The sequence below is a fragment of the Halichoerus grypus genome, chromosome 5 (genome assembly GCF_964656455.1).
Source record: "Halichoerus grypus chromosome 5, mHalGry1.hap1.1, whole genome shotgun sequence".
Classification (NCBI taxonomy): domain Eukaryota; kingdom Metazoa; phylum Chordata; class Mammalia; order Carnivora; family Phocidae; genus Halichoerus; species Halichoerus grypus.
In genome coordinates this window covers 156,737,887-156,755,098 of record NC_135716.1, presented here as the reverse complement: position 1 = coordinate 156,755,098, position 17,212 = coordinate 156,737,887, and the positions used below count along the sequence as shown (strand labels likewise).

General features: G+C 42.4%; 1 protein-coding gene across 6 annotated transcripts; it reads left to right on the top strand.

The window, feature by feature from the left end:
- Positions 1 to 1,785: 1,785 nt before the first annotated feature.
- ZFP69 (ZFP69 zinc finger protein) lies at positions 1,786 to 16,074 on the top strand. 6 transcript variants are annotated; one of them, XM_036102865.2, is made up of 7 exons: positions 1,786 to 2,310; positions 2,730 to 2,855; positions 3,438 to 3,915; positions 5,233 to 5,318; positions 9,892 to 10,018; positions 10,311 to 10,409; positions 14,711 to 16,074. In XM_036102865.2, exons 3-7 carry the CDS (start codon positions 3,789 to 3,791, stop codon positions 15,841 to 15,843), a joined length of 1,572 nt encoding a protein of 523 aa, XP_035958758.1. In that variant the 5' UTR covers positions 1,786 to 2,310; positions 2,730 to 2,855; positions 3,438 to 3,788; the 3' UTR covers positions 15,844 to 16,074. The 6 variants fall into 6 exon arrangements, with proteins under 6 accessions (XP_035958758.1, XP_035958757.1, XP_035958760.1 ...); XM_036102864.2 differs by lacking the exon at positions 2,730 to 2,855; XM_036102867.2 differs by lacking the exon at positions 2,730 to 2,855 and having other exon boundaries at positions 1,786 to 2,412; positions 10,314 to 10,409.
- The last annotated feature ends 1,138 nt before the right edge of the window (positions 16,075 to 17,212 follow it).

Here is a 17,212-nt window from a genome sequence, read left to right as displayed (position 1 = left end):
GTGTTTATATTGGAAAGAGGTCCAGGATATGTGTTCCTTTAGGAATCCAGGTCTGATTAAAGGTGTCAGTGAACAATAGCTGTTATTCTATAAATCACTGAAGATAGAGGGTATGGATGCCAGTGTTGGCGGAGGTTTGTTCAAAGCTAATGTCCTGGAGCTCAGGATCCAGTTCTTCTTAGATGTAATCAGGTATGTGGGAGCCGAGGATGAAACTCAGGGAATTATTAACTTTCTTGCTTCCCCTTTGGAGTGGGAACATAGAGCTTCCTTGGTTTACTCAGATGCAAGGTGAAAGACAGAACACGAGTAAATGGGGCCTAGCAAGGAAACAGCAGAGATGGAGACTTTCTAAAATGGAGTCCCTTCAGTTTCCCTATCTCTGCTGACACCTGGATCCTGGACTTCTAGCCTCCAGAACTGTGAGAAAATAAATGTCTGTTGTTTAAAGCCACCCGGTCTGTGGTATTTTGTTGTGACAGTCCTAGCAAACTAATGCACTCCTTTAAGAACATTAAAAATATATATTCCAGACTTTTTTTCCTTTTTTTTTTCTGAGAGGGAGAGAGAGAGACAATGAGAGAGAGTCTCAAGCAGATTCTATGCCTGATGTGGGGCTCGATCTCCCAACCCTGAAATCATGACCTGAGTCAAAACCAAGAGTTAGATGCTTAATCAACTGAGCCACCCAGGCAACCCCAGACTTCAGTTTTTAATTTTATTGTTTTCTGAGGTGAGTTGATAGAAATATCCTAGCCCCACTATTATCAGAAAGAGAAAGTCTTCATTATCCCATTTCCACACACTGTTCCCTCATAACCCTTACCATCATCTGGGGTGTTACTAATTTCTCTATTTTTTATCATTAAAAAGAAAACCACAGGCTCAAAATGGGGCCACCTAGGCCAAGTCATTAAACTGGGGCTTAATAGCTAAGCTAATTAGAATTCCAACCACCCCCAGAAATAGTCTTTAACAAGTCAACCGGGAATTTTGTGATCTGGCACCACTAAGCTAATATGTCACATGGGCCCTCTCCATCCCCCAAAGGTAAATGAGGTAATCCACCTAATCAGACCCCCAGCTCTAACCCTTAAGAGAAGGTGACCTTACCTGAAACAATCCTTTCTTTTCCTTTGCTAGCAACTTCCTCGCCACACCCTCCCTCCTATAAAAACCTTCTATTTTATACAACTCCCTCCCTAGTGCTCCCCTCTACTTGCTAGATGGGATGCTACCCCATTCATGAATCAATAAAGCCAATTAGATCTTCAACTGTACTGGGTTGAATTTGTTTAACATTATCTATTTAATTCCTCACGAATTAAGAACCAAGAGAGCAGGGACCATTTTGATAACTGCTATAACGCTCAGAGCCTGGAACAATGAGGGACCGATGGTCGGCACTCAAGATAGTTGCTGAACGAATGAATGACAGGATGACAAAGAAGGGATTCACCCACCGGAAGAGCTGGCGGGCCACGTGGTCCCTCCGGCTGCCGCCTAGCCCCGCCCACGGTGGGCGGACTGGCCGCTGCCCCTGGGTCTGGGCGCCCCCGGCGCGCTCCGTCGCTCCGGCGCTCCGGCGCCGGGTTTTCGGGCGCGCCGGCTTCCCGGGAGTGGGCGGGCTCGGGGCGGCCCCTCGTGGGCGGAGCCCGCAGCGGGGTGTGCGGAGCCGCCGGAAGACGCGCGCGCCGGGCGGCTGGCTGCGCGGCCGCGTGGGGTGGCCGGACCGGGGGCGGGGCGGGACGGGCGGCGCGGGGGCCACCGGCGCCGCGGGCGACGGCGGGGCGCGGCGGGAGGACTGAGGCGCCGGGCGACCCGGGGCTGCGGCCCACGAGGCGGGGCGGCGGGTGGAGCCGGCCGCCAGCGCCGGCCCGGCGTCACAGCGACAGCCCGCGAGGTGTATCCTCGCCCGCGTCTGCGGGAAGCGGGGTCGGGGCAGCCCTCCCACAGCGGCCCGCGGAGACCCCCTCCCCGGCGCGCGGCCGCGGAAGGCCGCCAGGGAGGGCGGCGGCGTGATGCGGTGCGGCGGCGGGCCTTAGGCCGGCTCCGCGGGGAGCCGAGAGAAGCCCCGCGTCCGGGGCGGAGGCCGAGGTCCCGCGGGCTCCCGAAGGAAGCCTGCGGGAACGTGGGGCGTGTTTTGGAGAATCGTCGGTGAGCTGGGGCATGTGGTCTACGAAAGCTGGGGAAGAACAAAATCTGCTACCTCCCGGTCCTCTGAAGAGACACCCTGTGGCGCCGAAAGCCTCGGGAGCGAGCGCTCTTGCGGCCGAGTCCCTGATCCCAGCAGCGTCCAGGGCCGAGCTGGTGAGGCTTCGCGGGTCTGCAGCCTCTGTCCCGGGGAGGCACGGCCGGGAGCAGTGGGGAGGGCCAGCTTCCAAATGATGCTTCGAAAGTTTCCCCACTTTGGTAACTAGACGTTTACTTTTATGTATTCGGGGCAGGTTATTTCCACATGCTCCAGCCCACAGGATGCAGCTCCTTTTTGTGCATCGGGCGCAGCTTGGGGCCGGGTTGGGCGGGGGGGGGGGGGGGGGGGGGGCGGAGTCCGTAAGCTACGTACCCTTCCTCGCAAACTTCAGAAAGTTGAGCCAGCTCCCTTTGCACGGAACTCGGACTGTGCGTGGGGCCCCAGATGTGCTGGACCTGGTCGCTGCGGAAGCACCTGCTCAGATGTCGGGGGTGGGGGGCGGTTAGTTAAGATGATAGATTTGAGTTGTTTACAGATTTTCCTGCTACAAACAGTTCTGCAGTAGTCCTCATGATACTCAAGAGTACTGTTATTTCCTCCATCTGAACACATACCCCTCCCCCAATTTTAACATTTCTGAAACCAGGAGGCATCTTAACAGGTTAGAAGGACTTGCCAGCTGCTGGGCATGTGCGTGGGTGGGGATGTGTCTGGCGCTGTTTGGTCATGTGAAAATGCAGCTGTGTGATTATTCCATCACTTATGATACTTGAACTTTAAATTTAGATCTCTACTTATTTTTAAAAAGTAGCTTAAAAGATAATGCTGTGATGCAGCATTATAACAAAACTTTATAGTAATATTTATTAAGGGTTTTCTGTATGCCTGACATTGTTTCAATTAATATTACAGCCCTATAAAGTATAATTTTATCCCCATTTTATAGATGAAGAAACTGAAGCTCAGAGAGTTGAAGTGCCTTAGAGCTTTTAAGTACAAGTGTCAGGATTCCAACCCAAGTTGTCTGATTTCAAAGCTTGCCCTCTTAACTCCAAAGCCTGTATCCAGGCAAAAGATGCTTGCAGCTTACAAGGGGGGACGTCAAGGCAGCGCTCATGCTTGTTTGTATATCTTTGGCTGTTTGTGTATGTGCATATGGAACTGGGAGACAACCACATCCAAGAACATTGATTATACTTATTCCCACATTGATGCCAAATCTTTGTTTTTGGATCTTTTGCAGTTTAAAATATATTTCTGCAAGTTCTGGAGTTCTGGCTGTGTGGTGAGTGCTTCTGGATCCCTCTTCTGCCTTTTGCTCCTCTAGAAGAATATAGAGGCATGCACTCAAACCTACTGAACTGGCTGCCTCCCAAAGGGGCAGTACTTAATTTAAGAGAGAAGTCAGTTTTTCAGAGTTAAAGTCATATCAGCCTCTAGGAGCCCCCAGCTTCTGGTACCACAGGGACACACCAAAGTCCTGAGGGCAGGAGATTGTGCTCAGAGGAGACGACACACCTGTGAAGGCTCTCAGTAGAGGTTCTGGCAGTTTACCTCACCAGAAGTGGACAAGCCCAGTTGGGTGGGCATCGTCATGCTGCAGCAGCTCCTGATCACCCTGCCCACGGAGGCCAGCACCTGGGTGAAGTTGCGCCATCCAAAGAAGGCCAAGGAGGGGGCGCCCTTGTGGGAGGACGTGACTAAGATGTTTGAAGGAGAAGGTGAGAATAGGCTGATGGAGGGGAATGGGGAAAGAAGAATTCTCAATTGTGTGTGAAAAGATAGGTACACACTTCACTGAGGTGGTCTCTTGGGGAGAAAATTGGGGGAAAGCAGGTCTTTGGGGTTCGGGCTTATGGCTTTTGGGAACGGGTTAGTGATGAGAGGAAATGTTAGGCTCTGAGCATGGGCTCCTTGTGCCATGTGCCCATGCTGTTCCCGTCTCCAGTCCTCAGGTATAGCACACAACAGTGTTCCCCACCAGTGGCTCCCAAGTATATGGGATTCGCAGACAGTGAGGTCAAAGTTTTCCACTCCCTAAAGCCCTCCCAAGGTCTTCCTTCATAAGTTTTGGTCATTTTGGCCCAAAGCCAGTGTTTTTCAAAAGGAACCGTTCTTTCGGAGAGGAAGGAGTGACATGCTTGATGACTCTCAATTTACAGGTGGTCAGTGGGAAACATGTCCAAGATTACACATTATCTGGTGGTCTGGTCAGGACAGATGGACAGAGGAATTTGTGTGTCTCACACGGTCTCTTAGTTCATTCCTTTAACACTTCAAGTCCAGCTGATATCTATTCTAGCTGTGTCAGGCAGGGACCTTGGTAAGCATCTTGACCGATTGAAAAATGAATGATGATCTCCAATGCTTATTGTTAATTGATGGAGATAAGACACATATCCAGATTAAAATAATAGAAGGTAGTTTAAGAAAATGCTATGGTAAACTTCTTTTTGAAGACAAGAGACAGGAAACATTCTTCTGATTGTATTTATTGGAGAAATTTTCACAAAGCAGATAGCATTGAGTTGGGCCTTGAAAGATGTCTAAGTTTTTTGTAGAAGATTTGGGGAAAGGGTACAGAAATGAGTGCCTTGAAGAGTGGTTCAGAAATGGGGAATATGGGGAATATCCTGGTCTAACTGAAGGCTAAGAATGTGGTCAGTGTATGTGTAGGATGGATAAAGGATGGTGGATAGCAGAAACAAATGCTGGGAAAGGATGCTTCAGGCAAGTTGTAGAGCACCTTGAAGTCCATGGGAAGCGTATGGATTTTTCTTTCTTGTCAGAAACTTTTGAACAGAGGAGTGGCCTAGATCTGTGCTTTTGGACCAGCATTGACCATTGGGAAGTGTTAATGCCCAAAGCAATGCACTGCAGACCCTCCTCGTTAAGGAGGCTCCGACTGCTCTGAGTTGCTCTAAGTGTCCCTCTCTGAATGTTTTGAGAGAAAAGCCATGTTCAGTAGATCTTCAGGCAATTTTTCTATTTGGGAGATTTGGGGACATGCAAACCTCATAACTCTTTCCCTTCTTTAGCGCTGCTCTCTCAGGATGTTGATGAGACCCAGGAAGAAAGTTTGAAGGATGAAGTCACGTCTGGGTCCCCAGCAGCAGAATCCCAGGTGGGTTGGTTTCCTTTCATTTTCTTGACATGCTGTTTGGTTTTTAAGGCTTTAACTTGCCTTTTTTTTTTTCTTTTAGTGTGGGGCGGTGTTGGGGCTAACAGGTTCAACATAGGGAGCTCAGTGCAAGCTGCTCTTATACAGAAACCTGGGCTGCAGTGGTGACCATTCCCCTACTCATGGTGGCTTCCCTCCTATTATTAACTCTTGTTTGTGACCAACATCTAGATTTAACGCTGTGCTGATTTCCGTAGAGAAAGCAAAATGAGTGATAGAATTCTAGCCCCTAAAAACAAACACATAACCACTTGGAGTCTAAGATGTACATCAGTTTTTTTGTTTTTTTTTTTTGAGTATTTTATACTCAGAAACAAACTTTGTTAAGGGAGAAGAAGGTCCTGACATTCTTAAGTGCTGAACACATATCACTGGTGAACTTCCTGCAGTGACCCTTAGTATAGTATTGGGAGCAGAGGTCAAACTGCAACTGAAGGAGAAGTGAATGGGGAAGAAATGGTCTAGCCACACAGCACACACGTTAGACAGGATGGGCAGTTCTCACGGGCTGTCCTCACTGCTGCCTAGAAGCATAGGAGAAACAGGAGGAAAATTGTAGAATGAGTGAGAAAGGAAGACTATTAAAGATGAGCTGTTATTCGATGACAGAGAGTTTTAAGTGAAAAGAACTGGGGTTCTGAAGTTAGATGGTACAGGATTTGAGTTTATCTCTTGTCTTTATTTGCTTGGTGATGGGGCAGTTTTTTCTAGCTGTTTATAATCCCACTTTCCTTAGCTGATTCAGATGCTGATTCCTTCTAGGATTGAAATGCATTTCAAAGTTACTTACAGCAATAGGGAAGAAGTTATAATAGTCTAATTATTTAAAGAGTTATCTCTACATTCCACTATCTGGAATTCCTCGCCTCTTGACATTTATCAAAAACTGATGGGATTCTTAGTGCTAGGAAAAGATTAAATTTTTTAAAAATTGAGATACAATTTAAATATAGGAAAATACACTTAAGAAAGTGTATAGTTCTATTTTGGCATATATATACACCCTGTAACCAAATATAGACCATTTCCACCATCTCAGAAAGTTCCCTCATGCCCCTTTCCAATCAAAACTGCTTTGTTCCCAGTAGAGAGTACATGGGATCTCTGTGTTATTTCTTACAACTGTATGGGAATCTATAATTATCTCAAAATAAAAAGTTTTAAAAAGAATTTATATTCTGCCGTTGGTAGGTATAGTGTTCTATAAATGTCTGTTAGTTTCTGTTGGCTGATAGGTTGTTCAAATCTGAATCCTTGATACATTTTTGTCTACTTGTATCAATTACTGAGAAAGGAGTGTTACAATCTATATTGTGGTTTCATCTATATCTCCCTTTAGTTCTGTCAACTCTGCTTTAAGTTCTGCTATCAGATGCATTAATGCGTAGGACTGTTGCCTTCTCGATGAACTGACAGTTTATGAGATGTCTCTTCTTTATGGCTAGTAATATTCCTTCTCCTAAGTCCGCTTTGTCTGATTTACTATAGTTCCTCCAGTGTCCTTTTAGTTATAGTTTGTGTGGCATAGCTTTTTCAGTTCTTTTGCTTTTAACCTTATCTGTGTCTTTATATTTAAAGTGTGACCTTACATATAGCCGTGTCTTGCTTGTTTCGTGCATTTACAGTTACCATACTCGTTGATACAGTGGGATTTAAGTGTGTATTCTTGTTCTTTGTTTGCTGTTCACCCATCTTTGTTTCTTTGATCCTCTTCTGCTTCCTCTTGGATTGCATAGTTTTTTAGTATTCCACTTTATGTCCTCTGATGGCCTTTTAGCTATACTTGTTTGATTTGCTTTTAGTGGTTGTTCTGGCCATTACAATACAGGTTTTTAACATATCACAGTTGAATTAATATTATACTGTTTCACATATGGTATGAAAGCCTCATATTTCCATTTATTCTTTCCCATTCTTTGTATATTGTTATCATACATTTCACTTTACATGTTATAAGCCCCACAGTACATTGTTCTTATTTTTATTTTTTTATTTTTAAAAAAGATGTATTTATTTTAGAGAGAGAGTGTGCATGTGTGAGCGAGCGGGGGGAGGGGCAGAGGGAGAGAGAGAATCTCAAGTAGGCTCCCCATTGAAAGCATACTCTCCTCTTATTTTTCTTTTTAATAGTAAATTGTTTTTAAGAAATAAAGAAAAGGAGGGGCGCCTAGGTGGCTCAGTTGGTTAAGCGTCTGCCGTCAGCTCAGGTCATGGACTCAGGATCCTGGGATTGAGCCCCACATTGGGTTCCTTGCTCTGCAGGGAATCTGCTTCTCTGTTTCCCTCTGCCCCTCCCCCCAACTCATGCCCACGCACACGTGCTCTCTCTCTCAAATAAATAGATAAAATCTTTATTAAAAAAAATTAAGAAAAGGAAAAAAAACCCGAGGTCTTTTCATATCCATCTACATAATTACCAATACAGGCCCTCTTCATTCCTTCTTTTAGTTCCAAATTTCTAACTAGCATCATTTCCCTTCACCCAGAAGAATGTTGTTTAGCATTTCTTGTAGTGTGGCTGTTCTGACGGATTCTCACAGCTTTTGCTGATCTTAAGATGTCTTTCTGTTGTCTTCCTACTTGAGAATCTTTTGCTGGATATAGAACTCTAGGGTGACTTTTTTCTTTTAAGCACTTAAAAGTGTTCCATGATGCTTTAGCTTGTACTGTTTCGAATGAGAAGTCAGCTGTTACTATTCTCTCCCTCTAGGTGACATATCTTTCTGTTTGTTTATACCAACTTTTCTTGTGTTTCTGTTCCTCCTTTCCTACCTTCTTCCGGCTACTGTCATGGTCTTCCCTTTTGTCTTTGCTTTTCAGCAGTTTTACTACAGTGTTCCCAGGGATGATTTTCTTTGAATTTATTCTTTTTGGGATTTGCTGAGCTTCTTGGATCTGTGGCTTGATTTTTTTTTTTTTTCCAAATTTGGAAATTTTTCAGCCTTTATTTCTTATCATTTTTTTCTGCCCATTCTTTTATCTCCATCTGAGATTCTAAATACATGTATATTAACCCACTTGGTATTATCCCGGGTTATTTTTTTTTTGCTCCTGGTGCTTCCGTTTGAATAATATCTATTGACCTGTCTTAAGTTTCACGGATCTCATCTTTGTCAGGGTTCAATCTGCCACTAAGTCCGTTCAGTGGATTTTTCAGGTATTATATTTCTCATTTGTAGAATTTTCTTTTAGTTCTTTAGCATTCTTTCTCTTCCTCAATTACCCCATGTTTTCACCTAGTCTGTCCTTTTTTTTTTTTTTGAGTGAGTGAGTGGGGGGCAGGAAGGGGCAGAGGGAAAGGGGGAGAGAGAGAGAGACTCTCAAGCAGGCTCCACGCCCAGCACAGAGCCTGACATGGGGCTCGATCTCATGACCTGAGATGAAATCAAGAGTTGGATGCTTAACCGACTGAGCCACCCAGGTGTCCCTCTATCCATACTTTATTGTAAATTTTTTAACGTATATTTTAATACTTGCTTTAAACTTCTTGTCTGCTAATTCCAATGACTTGGCCACCTATGGGTTTGCTTCTATTGATTTTTTTTTTTTCTTCTTTATAGATCGGATTTCCTTCTCTTTTACATGTGTAACAGTTTTATATAGTAGTTCAGATACTGGGTATTAAAGAACAGTGGGGGATGAAATATAGTTTGTTTGTTTAGCTCTGTTTATTTCCAGGAGACTAAGCCCTTTCCTCTGTCTGGTGGTTAAGGTGAGGGACTGATTATTCATATTCCCCCTAGAGCCGTGGCTGAGCTCTGGCTGAGATACAGCTTTTATTTGATTCAGTTCACTTCTGATTAACCCAACTACAAAAGCCCATGCCACCATAGCTGGGGCGGGGCGGGGGGGGGGGGGGGAGGAACTGATCTTTTTTAGCTCTTCAAGTATTTGAGCTAGGTTGGGGTTAGACCACAGTTCCAGACAGTTTTGTTCATCTTTGCATTAAACTCCAGTGGGGCCCCAGAATTTAAGCTCAGCAGGAATGCATTGGTTGCTTGATAATAAGTGCTGAAAGCCTCCCCCCCCACCGCCCCCAGCCTCTGTAATCTCATCTCCTACTCCTTCCTTCGCCACCCTTCACCAGTGATGCTGTTCACTCTCCTGTTCCTCAGTCAAGCCAAGGATGCTCTCACTTTGGTCCTTTGTACCTGCCTGGAATGCTCTCCCCTCAGATTTCCACATAGCTCTCCCTCACTGAATTCATGTCTCTGATCAAATACCACCTTTTTAGAAAGGCCTTCCCCTACCACCCTGCATAAAAGATCCTTCTCTCCCCTCACTGTGTTCTCCATGTTCCTCCCTTATCCTGCTTAATTTTTTTCTAAGGCACATATGACCATCTGTTTTTCCAAATATTTATTTATGATAATCTCTAAAGGATTTTTAAACACATCCAAAGGAGGTTCCCAGTAAAACTAGTTTAGAATCTCTCAGAACTTAGAATTCTGTCAGAACTCCTTGGACCTTGATGGAGGTGGTCTCTGTCTGAAAAGGAATATATTCAATATTCTAGGGACTGTTGACCTTCAAGGACATATCTGTGGACTTCACGCAGGAGGAGTGGGGGCAACTGGCCCCTGCTCACCGGAATCTATACCGGGAGGTGATGCTGGAGAACTATGGGAACCTGGTCTCAGTGGGTAAGGATGGCAAAACATTCATCCAGGAAACCTGCCCATTATAGGAGAGTCCTTATTTCTAAATTATTAAATGTTGTCTGGAGCTTGACCTTGGGTTCTGTATTAGAGATGTCACATTCCTTGGGGGAACAGCTTTACTTGGTAGAGCTAGAATAGAAAGACATTCTGTGGTGCCCCTTTCCATCTTCAGAGACCCTGAATATCAGAGGACTAGAACGAAATTCTGGGGATAGTTCTTAGAACTCAGCATAACCATTCATGCTTTTTTTTTTTTTTTTTTTTACTTTATAAGCAGGATACCAACTTTCCAAACCTAGTGTGATATCCCAGTTGGAGAAAGGACAAGAACCATGGATGACAGAGAAAGAAGGCCTAGGAGATCCCAGTTCAGGTGAGACCAAGACAGGTAGTACATTTTAATATGTAGGCCAGAGTCCCCGAAGTCTTCCTCCAGCCCCTGGACAGGGCATGCGCTAAACCTGACTTCACCCCTCCCTCCGTCACGCCTTTACTTCACCTGACCTTGCAAAAGTCTCTCTGCAGTTGGAGGGAAGGAATTTTGTCTTCATTAAGGTTAAACTTGACTTTCCCTCTTTTCTTCAGTAACCTGAACTCTGAATTGAAAGCTCCTTTCTCTAAGCAGTCAGATGTACATGGTCTCTCCTCACAGAAAACACATCTCTTTTCAGGACTCTCACTGCATTTGACAGATCTTTAATTTTCTCTCTTCCATTCTATTTCCACTTTTTGCTAACTTCCATTTTAAAATTTCAGCTTTGATTCTCAGTCTCTTTTAAACTCGTGTATCTTTTGTATTTTTTGTAACAACTATATGAAAATTCTTGCAAGAGAAATTACCACAAATTCAGTGGTCTTTAACCATCTCCTTAAATTTTGCTTTATTATGGAATATTTTAGGTGTTCAGTAAGGCATAGAGAACATTAAAACAAACTTCTATGTAGCTTCCAACTAGATTAAGAAAAAAAAGAGTTGAAGCCCTGCTGTTACGCTCCTACTTTTTGAAATAACCAGCTTTTCAGAGTTTAAATATTGTCATTTTCACATGTCTTCATACTTTCATTACATGTGTATATCCCGAAACAATATATAGTATTGTTTTGCATGTTCTTATTCTTTAAATAAATGGTGTATATACTTCTACTTGCTTTTCTCATTCAACATGGTTGAAATCTATGTTATTCTAGTTCTTTTATTTCCACTGAACTAATAAACCACAATTTATCCATTTTCCTATTAATATACATTTATATTGTTCCTAAGGTTGGGGGTTACCAAGATGCAGTGTCTTCCTACGTACATATGCAAGTATTTCGAGATGTTTGGTGGAAGCAAAATTGTTGGTCATGGTGTATATGCACCTTCATTTTGCTGGAGATTACCAACTTGCTCGACAAAGCAGTTGCACCAGTTTGTCCTCCCATCAGCAAGCCATAAGAGTTCCCAGAGCTCAGCATCTTTGTCAACACTTGGCCTTGTCAAACTTTAAAATTATCGTAGGGGTGCCTGGGTGGCTCAGTCAGTTGAGAATCCGACTCTTTATTTCAGCTCAGGTCAGGACCTCAGGGTCGTGGGATCAAGCCCCATCTCAGGCTCCACGCTCAGTGTGGAGTCTGCTCCAGATTCTTTCTCTCCCTCTGTCCCTACCCCTCAAATAAATAAATAAAATCTTTAAAAATAAATAAATTGAAAATAAAAAAATGAAATTATTGTAAATTTGTGGGTGAATTTGGTATCTTGTTTCTTTCATTTTCCTGATTACTAGCAAGAGGAGCATACTTTTCATGTTTATTGACCATCCAGAGTGCTCTTACATAAATTGTTTATATCCTTTGCCAATTGCTCTATTATTATCTTTTTTCTTGATTTATAGAAAAATTGATGTAATATATATTCTTATATTTTTAAGATTTGGCTTTTCATATTTAGAGTTAATTCACCTGGAATTTCTAGCCCTACTCTAATGGCAAGTTAATTACTGTGTTTCATAGTGAGGTGCATATCTGGTAGAGGTAGTTCTCCCACTTTGTTCTTCAAAATTGTCCTGGTTATTCTTAGCCTCCTGCTTTTTCCATACAAATGAGTGCATCAAATTTCACACCCACACACATACACACATGTGCATGTGTGCAAATACTCCGGTGGTATTTTTTTTTTTTTTTAAAGATTTTATTTATTTGACAGAGAGAGACATAGCGAGAGAGAGAACACAAGCGGGGGAGTGGGAGAGGGAGAAGCAGGCTTCCCGCAGAGCAGGGAGCCCGATGTGGGGCTCGATCCCAGGATCCTGGGATCATGACCTGAGCCGAAGGCAGACGCTTAACGACTGAACCACCCAGGCGCCCCTCTCCGGTGGTATTTTGATTGGAATAGAATTGGATTTATAGATCAACTTTGGGGGGTAATTAATATTATGATACTGAGTTTTATTATTCCAGAAACATGGTAAATTGCTCCATTTATTGGTATTTCCTAACTTTTTAAAAAAAAGTTTCAGAATTTTCCCTATAAGGTCTTCTTCATATTACATCCCCTTTTAGGTTCATCTTGAAGACCTTATATTTTGCTATTGTAGATAGTGTGTGTGTGTGTGTGTGTATTTTTTTAAGATTTTATTTATTTGACAGAGCACAAGTAGGCAGAGTGGCAGGCAGAGGGAGAGGTAGAAGCAGGCTCTCCGCTGAGCAGGGAGCCCGATTTGGGTTTTGATCCCAGAACCCTGGGATCATGACCTGAGCCGAAGGCAGATGCTTAACCGACTGAGCCACCCAGATGCCCCAATAGTATATATTTTTAAATTATGTTTTCTGTTTGTTGTTGGTGTGTAATAGCACATTTGATTTTATATACTGATCTTATAGCTAGCCACCTTGTTTCACTCCATTATTAATTCCAACAATTTGTTTATATATTCTCTTGGGTTTACTCTTTTTCAACTTAAAGTAATGAAAATAATAAAAGCTACCATGATTTTCATCTAGATGGTCCAGTCCCTTTAAATAATAAGAACAGTCTGATTTTAGTAAAATGTTTAGTTTAGGGCAATAACAAAAACTCCCAACTTCATTCAAAGTTAAATCTTTTCTTCAATAGTTTGGTTCTTCTTCAGGCCTGGATACTGAATTGGGGAAGGGGGGACATAGATGGTGGCTTCTCTCTTTCCCTGTCCTCTTCTCTTCCCCCTCCCATATTCAGGACTAGAATCAGAAGCCTACAGAGCATAGACTCTATTATTGCCTTTACTCATTAAGAATTTGTAAGTACTTAAAAAAAAAAAAAAAGAATTTGTTAGTACTAATGATCCTTTTGTGCTGAACAAAAAATCTTACAAGAAGTTATACCTTTCAGGATACAGATCTGTCAGTTGAAATATTGGTAATGGGTACAACAAATTATCAAGTAAAAAAGCCAGTCAGAATTTTAAAGGATAAAAGATATTTTCAGGGGCACCTGGGTGGTTCAGTCAGTTAAGTGTTCGACTCTTGATTTTGGCTTAGGTCATGATCTCAGGGTTGTAAGATCGCGCCCTACTGGGTGTGGAGCCTTCTTAAGATTCTCTCTCTCCCTATTCCTCTCACTCCCCTCCTCCCTCAAAAAAGGTAAAAGATACTTTCATGGAACATAGCAATAATAGCAACATAGTGGGGCGCCTGGGTGGCTCAGCCGTTAAGCGTCTGCCTTCGGCTCAGGTCATGATCCCAGGGTCCTGGGATCGAGCCCCACATCGGGCTCCCTGCTTGGCGGGGAGTCTGTTTCTCCCTCTCCCACTCCCCCTGCTTGTGTTCCTGCTCTCGCTAACTCTCTCTCTGTCAAATAAATAAATAAAATCTTTAAAACAAACAAACAAAAAAAAATAATAGCAACATAGTCTGGGTTTCTTACAAGTCTCCTTTCTAGGGACAGACTAATAACCACAGAAAATAGAACAATGTAAATATTAATACAAGTTTCAATAAAAGCTTAATGTTTTTATGAAAGTTCTTAGTTCAGACCTTATTTTTTGAACGAGCATTTCCTCCTGCTGCTGGTGTGGGGAGAGGGACATCTTTTTAGCTTTCTGATACTGTTTTCCAAAAGTGGTTGTCAATTAAAAAGATATTCATAAGACATAGCTCTGAAATTTGATTATTTAGTATTAGAACAGGTCTAAAGTGCTCAAATTTTACTCTCTATATAAAATCACACATTTTCCTTATTTCTCTGTTTCTTAACTTCCCATTACCTCCCCCCGTGGTTGCATAACCATATTTAATTGTGCAGTTGACCCTTGAACAACACTGGTTTGCACTGCATGGGTCCACTTATATGTGGATTTTTTTACAGCACTATAAATGTATTTTTTCTTCTTTATAATTTAACATTTTCTCTTTATTGTAAACCTGTAGTATATGATACATATAACATTAAAAATGTGTTAATTGACTTATCAGTAAGGCTTCAAGGCACCAGTAGGCTATTAGTAGTTAAGTTTTGGGGGGAGTCAAAAGTTATACATGGATTTTTTACTGTATTGGGGTTGGTATCCCAACCCCCATGTTGTTCAAGGGTCAACTGTAATCAAAATCTCATACTTTATATGTATAGTTATCTAAATTTCTGTCTTACTCATTACAGTAATTGATTTTTTAAAGCATAATGGATGTGAGTTATTTGCATGTTTCCATTTCTTTCAGACTTGAAGAATAAAACAGAAACCAATGCATCAACTGCAAAGAATGACATCTTACAGGAACAGTTATATCATGGCATTATGATGGAAGGGTTCCTGAGAGATGATGTCATTTATTCCACACTGAGAAAAGTCTCTAAGTATGATGGTGACTTAGAAAGGCACCAGGAAACCCATGGGAGAGATGTAAGACAAGCCATCCTGACCCACAAGAAGAGTGGCCAAGAAACTAACAAATTTGGGGAAAATATTGTCAGTTCAAATGTTATTATAGAGCAGAGGCACCATAAATGTGAAACACCTAGAAAGAGGAACAAATACAAATTAGACTTGATTAATCATCCGAGTTACATAAGAACAAAAACCTATGAATGTAATATATGTGAAAAAAACTTCAAACAACCCATTCATCTTACTGAACACATGAGAATTCATACTGGTGAAAAGCCTTTCAGGTGTAAGGAATGTGGAAGGGCCTTTAGTCAAAGCGCATCGCTGACTACACACCAGAGGATCCATACCGGCGAGAAACCCTTTGAATGTGAAGAATGTGGCAAAGCCTTCAGACATCGCTCATCTCTTAATCAGCATCACAGAACTCACACTGGAGAGAAACCCTACGTATGCGATAAATGTCAGAAAGCTTTCAGCCAGAACATTAGCTTGATCCAACATCTGAGAACTCATTCTGGGGAGAAACCCTTTACGTGCAATGAATGTGGGAAAACCTTCCGACAAATTAGACACCTTAGTGAACATATAAGAATTCACACTGGGGAGAAGCCCTATGCATGCACTGCGTGTTGTAAAACCTTTAGTCATAGAGCATACCTAACACATCACCAGAGGATCCATACTGGGGAGAGACCCTACAAATGTAAGGAATGTGGGAAAGCCTTTAGGCAGAGGATACACCTTAGCAACCATAAAACTGTTCATACAGGAGTGAAAGCATATGAATGCAACCGCTGTGGAAAAGCCTACCGGCATGATTCATCCTTTAAGAAACATCAGAGACACCACACTGGAGAAAAACCTTATGAATGTAATGAATGCGGAAAAGCCTTCAGCTATAATTCGTCACTTAGTCGACACCATGAGATACACAGGAGGAATGCCTTTCGAAATAACATGTGAAAATAGATTATTCAACATGAGAACAAAAGCCAGCTCTAGATCAGTGATTCTGTTTTTAAATTCCAGGATTTTAAATTTGAGGAATTGATATCATGATGCCAGCTTTTAATCTTGCCCAATATGTAAATAAACTGCATTGATAACTACTATCTACTAACGCCTCTGTACAAAGTACTCAATCAAGAATAAAGGATGGTCCTTCAAATTAAATTCAGCATAATGGAAAGTGCACACATAATTGTTATCTTTCTGATTTCATGGTGGATTAGTTATTCTCCGTGGGCATTCACTCATTTATAGACTAACAATTGGGAAGAACTGTCAAAAATATCACCACCCCTATTTTTTAAGTAAACTTTTATTTTTTTTAATGGGGAAACTTAAAAATGGTGTAGGGCTCAAAAGGCATAGTTGTATAAGTGAAAAATCCTTTTCCTACATCCCCCACCACCACCAAATTTTTTATAGGGGCAACCACTTTATGCACCCTTCCAGAGATTTTTCTGTTTGTATCCAAGAGAATACAAACGCAGAGTTTTTCTTTTTAAGCATAAATGGCAGCCTCCCTTGTAAACACATCTGCACATTACTTTTATTACTTAACCATATATCATGAAGATCATTCCATATTAGTAAAGTGCTACTCATTGTTTTTTACAACTGCATAATATCCTGTGGTTTGTACTTTATTTAGCTAGTTCACTATGGATGGACTTTTGGATTTCCAGTCTTTTGTTGCAATGAATAGTTTGAAACATTTTTTTTTTATTTCTCTCACATGTAAGTATATATGTAGGGTAAATTCCGAGAACTGGAATCTCTTACTAGAGGGTATGTGCATTTTTATGATGGATATTGCCAAACTGGCCTTCATAGGTTGGACCAACTTATTTTCCTATCAGCAAGATAGAGAACTGTAGGAGCTGCCTGATGCTGAAGCATGTCCTGGACCAACTGCCCTTTCAATCATCACTGTTTGTCTCAGTAACTTAGCATAGAGGTACCAGCTGAGCTGCATCCCCAGGAAGAGGGGTGCTTGCCATTCCTGGAGCCAGAGAGGAATCTGCATCTTCCTGAACAGCAGCCACGCCCACCAAAATCTCAGCTGGAGAAGGAGAAACTTTCTCCACCAACTGCTCCAGTCCCTGACTTCTGAGGCTGGAGCTGCCTGATCAATGAGAGTCCCTTTAAGGAGACCAATACACTTAGCAAGTAAAATTTTGGCTGCAGCCCGTCTGATGGAATGGAGGAACACTGACAATTGAGTCAGGGTACTTAGATGGCAGGGTGTCCCATGGATCAACCACACAGCCTTTTACAGGATGGTTATGTTAGCAAGTTACAGTTAACACATGGAGGAAGACAGAAA